This window comes from Penaeus chinensis, chromosome 34 (genome assembly GCF_019202785.1).
Source record: "Penaeus chinensis breed Huanghai No. 1 chromosome 34, ASM1920278v2, whole genome shotgun sequence".
NCBI classification, from domain to species: domain Eukaryota; kingdom Metazoa; phylum Arthropoda; class Malacostraca; order Decapoda; family Penaeidae; genus Penaeus; species Penaeus chinensis.
The window spans coordinates 9,934,502-9,940,388 of NC_061852.1; the positions used below are offsets into that span (position 1 = coordinate 9,934,502).

General features: G+C 33.9%; 1 protein-coding gene across 1 annotated transcript in view; it reads left to right on the forward strand.

Annotated features, from left to right (window-relative positions):
- LOC125043923 (double C2-like domain-containing protein beta) overlaps nt 1-5,096 on the forward strand; it is a 49,643-nt gene extending 44,547 nt beyond the window's left edge. The window contains 1 exon segment of the mRNA XM_047640302.1: nt 1,237-5,096. Within this exon segment, the coding sequence (XP_047496258.1) occupies nt 1,237-1,358 (122 nt within the window). The 3' untranslated portion in view covers nt 1,359-5,096.
- The last annotated feature ends 791 nt before the right edge of the window (nt 5,097-5,887 follow it).

Consider the following 5,887-nt stretch of genomic DNA (forward strand, 5'->3'; position numbering starts at 1 on the left):
GGGGGGGGGGGGCGAAATATGAGGTTTTTTTTCCTTTTTTTTTGCCTTTTTTAGAGGGAGGGTAAGGTGGTAAGGAGGGAGGGAGGGATTGGGATTTTTTTTTTTTTTTTTTTTTTTTTAAGGATTTGGGGTTTTTCGTTTTTCTTTTCTTTTCTTTTCTTTCTCTTTTAGGATTTGGAATTTTTCGTTTTTCTTTTCATTTCTTTTCTTTTCTTTTCTTTATCTTTTAGGATTTGGAATTTTTCGTTTTTCTTTTCTTTTCTTTTCTTTTCTTTTCTTTCTCTTTTAGGATTTGGGATTTTTTGTTTGTTTGCTTGATTGTTTAATTTTAGGATTTTGGGATTTTCGTTACTCATCAATTTCACTTATCCTATTCTATGTGTGCTATTTTGTTAGTTTCTTCTATCTGTTAGTTTATTATTATTATTACTATTATTATTAGTGTTGTTGTTGTTGTTAACGTTGTTATTTTACTATCATTACCATCATTGTTGTTGTTATTATCATTACTATTATTATTATCCTTATTATTATTATCATTATTATTATTATTAATATAGTTATTATTATTTGTATTATTATAATTACTATTATTACTATTATTATTATTAATTTTATTACCAGTACTACTGCTACTACTACTACTACTACCACTACTACTATTACTATTATTATCTCCATTACCATTATTGTTATTGTTATCATTATCAACGCTTATTCTTGATGTCATTGTTATTGTTGCTGGACTATCATTAGTAATATCATCATTGCTGTAACTATCATTATTACCATTATCAATTATTAATATGATTGCATCATTGCACTCATCACTTATACTACCATCCCTATCGTTATTGCATCATCATTATTAACCTTAATCTGATCATCATTACTAGTATAACCACTATTTACCATTACTGCTCTCGTGTCTATGATCATTATCATCACCATCGCAAAAAATAGATAGATATATAAATAAAAAATAATAACATCACTAATTCCGTTCGGAAACATTTTAAATATCAGAAGCAAGGCAACAACAACAACAAAAATCTGTTTTGTTCACTTTTATCTTAAATTCATAACTCGAATTAAAAAGCTAAATGAATTAGATAAATAAAATTATGTCACTTATTATACTCATTCTGAAGATGAAAAGCAAGAGAGGAACAGCGACAAAAATCTTACTTTGCAAACGTCTTATTTAAATATTCTTCTCGACTTTTTCCTTAACAGGTGGTTTGCAACTCTCTCAAGACAGCACCGGCACCGAGTTGCGTCACTGGTATGATGCTTTGCAATATCCCGACCGTAGGCACGACCGATGGCATCAGTTGCAACCTCTGAACGGAAAATAAGCTTTATCTATTGATCTGTTTGCAAGAGTGTTTATAAATAGAACCATTATGCAATCGCCTATAAAGAAAAAGAAAGAGTTGTGGGTTGGTGCTGACTGAAGATTTCCCGAGCGAAAAAAAAAATTCTCCTTTTTTGAGGAGAAACGAAGTCAATCATAAGCGTCGAGGAGAGTTCAAGGAATATTTCGTATGTAATAGGAGATTTTGTGTGTGACAGAGAGAGATAAAGAGAGAGAGAGAGAGAGAGAGAGAGAGAGAGAGAGAGAGAGAGAGAGAGAGATCCCATACCCTTAGCTTCCACTCTAATGGCCTGTTTCGTCAAGAGATCACCAGGTGGACAATCAACCGAAAAAAGGAAGAAAACACACAACGTCGTTCGCAGACTTTCCGTAATCAACGTTGCATGAACCTGATGCAATGTGGAGACTCCCCTCCCCTCCATGCTCTACCCCCCACTCCCGCCCCCACTCCCTCCCTCCACTTGCCAATCCGGTTCAAGAAACTGAATCACAAAGAGTTTTTTTTTTTTTTTTTTTTTATTATCTTATCGAAATAAGTTTGAAAACAAAAGGAAAACAACATGAAAAAAAAAAAAAAAAAACTGCTTATCCTCAGAAAACCAAGGAAGAAAGAGGTTTTGACAAGTGCTAAGGGAAAAGCGTTAAGTGTTTCCCTTTGTGTAACCTCCGTGAAGACTAACGTGCGTAATTGAGCTAATTCTCCGCATCTGAAGGCATTCGTCTACCCTCTTCTCGTTAGATAAAGGTATGCATAAGTCTTTACTCGTTTTTATTTCTATCTCTCGGGAAATTTAAAAAAACAAAACAAAAAAAAAGAAGGAAGAGTGAAAACGCCTAAAGACAGTGTCCAGGACTCTTCAAAGGCTGAAGAAAGTGATACGTGAACATTATAAAGAACAAAGAAGTGGGAACCCGTGAGTGTGCAGGACCATAGTTATATTCGCAGATGCTATTTCTTCGAGTGAAAGTCCAAGAATCTTTCGCGAGAAAACGCAAGACTTGGCAATAGGTCGTGGTAATGTTGTTTTCTGTACTGTGTGTGTGTCTCCACTTGAAAGTCAGTAGCAAAACTGTTCCTCCTTGTAACCCCTGTAAAGAATAATAATAAATGAATAAATAAAAGATGACAGTCGATGGCAACACCGCCTATTGAGTTGACAGTTAGGGTGATTGGGTTGCTGTTCACCAAAGTTCGTGTTTTTCTCTGTACAATACACTTTTGAAACAGCTGGAAACGGACCAAACGTATTCTGACCTGATAAGTATTGAACTACGGTATGATGTGAATTTTAATATAATTTATACCTAGATTGATTATTTTAAGTAAACTAACTGTTGCTGCCATGAAAAAAATGTGTATAAATATTATATAAATTAAACTTTGCCTGGTCTGGCAGGCAAATATCCACGCCCGTTCATCTATATTAATTTACAGATGAATAACATAGTGCTAGCAAGTGTTACCAATATTTCCCACTTTCTTTAGTGACATAGAAAATGGGATCCCCAGTGACCGTGTTTGGGTCATGATCGACCCCAGAAAATGGGTATGTTGATTTGTGCCCTGTGTTTTGTTTATAATTCCGATAATGTCGAGATATCTTTTTAATAGGACTAATGAGCAGGTTTCATTAGTTTTAATATGTGGTCTTATAGAATAGTCACTGGATTCCAGTTGTGTTGTGTTCATCTAACACAGAGTAGCATAAATGGGTATGCTTGGGAACTTTTTTCCGCTTATCATTTATTTTGTAATTACGTAAAGAATGGAAGCCCGATTGTGTGTAGAGATATCCATATATTTGAAGAGTGCATTCTAGTATTAACTCATAGGATCTGACTGTTCATCCATTTTCCTCGTGTTTGATTGGCTAGTGAGCAGGATCAGCCCCGACCTGGACTCAGTGGCCGACCAATCACAACCCGGGATTCCACGCCGATTCCTCGTCTTGTTAGTATCCAAAAAAACGGGAAAAAAAAGAAAAAAAAATATGAATACAACTTTTATGTCCTTTCACATCACTGTTCTGGCGTGGGACTCTCGACTATAATGTCCAATAAGGTTTATATTTACACTTAAACATGCAGGTATGTTAAGCCTTAGTGGCATTTTGTTTGAAGTGATCGGTCGCGTAATAATAATAATGATAATAACAACAATAATAATGATTAGCTGTGACCCCTTTACTCTGGATCCGTGTCTATCATTGTGTTGTTACCGTGTCAGCGTCATATGTATGTACTTTTCTTGCCTCTCCAGTGCCTCCTAATCCATAAATTATGTGTCAGGGTTTGTGTAGATATTTTTGTGTGTATGTATAAAACAAATAAAACTGGCTTAAAGTGGGTCATGGTGGAAAAGGTCAATATTTTCTTTGTTTCTTCTGTAATTCTTTTTTTATTTATACTAAGTCGCCTGGTATCTGTGGTGCCATCTTCAGGTATACCCCGGAAACAAATGGACCAATCAAAACCCTGCAATTGAATATCCTCCGTGTGTACTCTTCGCTGATTGGCCTTGCCCATGGCCTTTGGCAGGGTTTTTATTATTATCTTTTAAAGGCAATACCATTTTTTTTTTTTTCAAAAGTCAGACTCCCATATCCTCCTTTATGCTGACTGCTTTCTTTATTATGATACATTTTCTTTATTTATATTATCATATGCAAATAAAAGTTTAATAAGCTTTTGCACATTATTCCGTTTCTGTATTTCAAAATGCGAGGAAAAAAGTATGTACTGAAGGTGATACCGGTAAAAAAGATGAATATGATGGTACCAATATATTACCTTTATTATTAGTTATCAAGTTATGTGTTAGAGAAAAAAGGACCTTCTTTTAGGCTGTGAGATAGAGATATGGATTCGATTAAAAAAAAAAATTCGTTATCATTTCTTTTTTTTCTTTTCTTTTTTGATAATCTCAAAAATAACTTTTTTTCATTTTTTTAATCTCAAAGAACTTTTTTTTTCCCCCTTCTAATTTTTATCACTTTATCTTTCAATTATTCGAGGTCGCTGGTTTGGAGTGGACAGTTGGCGATACGCTAAAGGGTTTTTAAACTTGAACCCACGTAATTCACATGCCTTACAACAGAGAGTATTATGAGAAAAAAAAACTAAAAGATATATTGCTTAGGTCATAAGTCAGTGCTATGTTATATTGTGTACGTTTAGTATGATATAAATACACATGTAGATACTTACTTACCCCTTCGTGTGTAGCACAGTTATAGGTACAGAGAACCGTTATGTCTATTCTATATAAATATATATATATAAATAAATGAATATATAAATATCTGTTTACCATCCTGTTTATGAAATTATGATAAGAAGCTTTTTAAAAAGAGAGGAAAAGGAATATTCATTAGTCTCCTATTGGTCCCATTTTAGACCGGTTGCCCTGTTAGACAGATCTTAATGTACAATTCTGTAATGGAGTGCTGAGTCGCGTAGTGACTGTAAAGACGCACATGTACATATACATACACACACAAAGATATGTGTGTGTATATATATATACATATATATATGTATATATATATGTATATGTGTATATATACATATGTAAGCATACATGCACACATACATACAATAATATGTATATGCAATTCATTTATTAATACTCGTATATAGAGTTTTAAAAACACATGCAAGCACCCACACACACACATACACAAAAACACGCACACACAGACATATACATATATATGTGTGTGTGTGTTTGTCTGTGTCTATATAAATATATATGCATATATGTGTGTGTGTGTGTGTGTGTGTGTGTGTGTGTGTGTGTGTGTGTGTGTGTGTGTGTGCATTATATATAATTTATACACACTCATATATATATACATATATACACATTTTAGATATCTATATATTATATATATAATATATATTATATATGTATATGTATATGCGTATGTGTGTATATATATATATATATGTGTGTGTGTGTGTGTGTGTGTGTGTGTGTGTACAATATATATATGTGTGTGTGTGTGTGTGTGTATGTGTGTGTGTGTGTGTGTGTGTGTGTGTGTGTGTATGCATATAGGTATGTATGTATGTATATACATGTATACACACTCAAATACATACAAAATTATGAATGCATATCTATATCACATTTCAACTTGTCCCAACCGTGTGATGTACAGTTCAGCCTAAGCCTTCCCTTTAGAACCACAACGCCTATCTCTTCTGCTCCTACTGTTGGCGAATCAGAATTTCTCCTGTTGCTTCGTCCCCTTTCCATTTTTTTTTTTTTTTTTCGATTTTTGCTCTCTCCTCGTTTGCTGACACTTGTTAGTGCCTATAGAGTCTTCATAGGCTTTGTGGCACCACCCTGAGGCACTGGCTCTTAAGTGCGGCACTGACATAATAGATATTTTATTCACTGTTATTATATTTTTATGTGAAAAATGACAGCAGGGGATGAGTTTATTTATTGTAATAATCGTGAAACAAATAATTAGGCTTCACTGGTCATTATGAAAAGAGGGA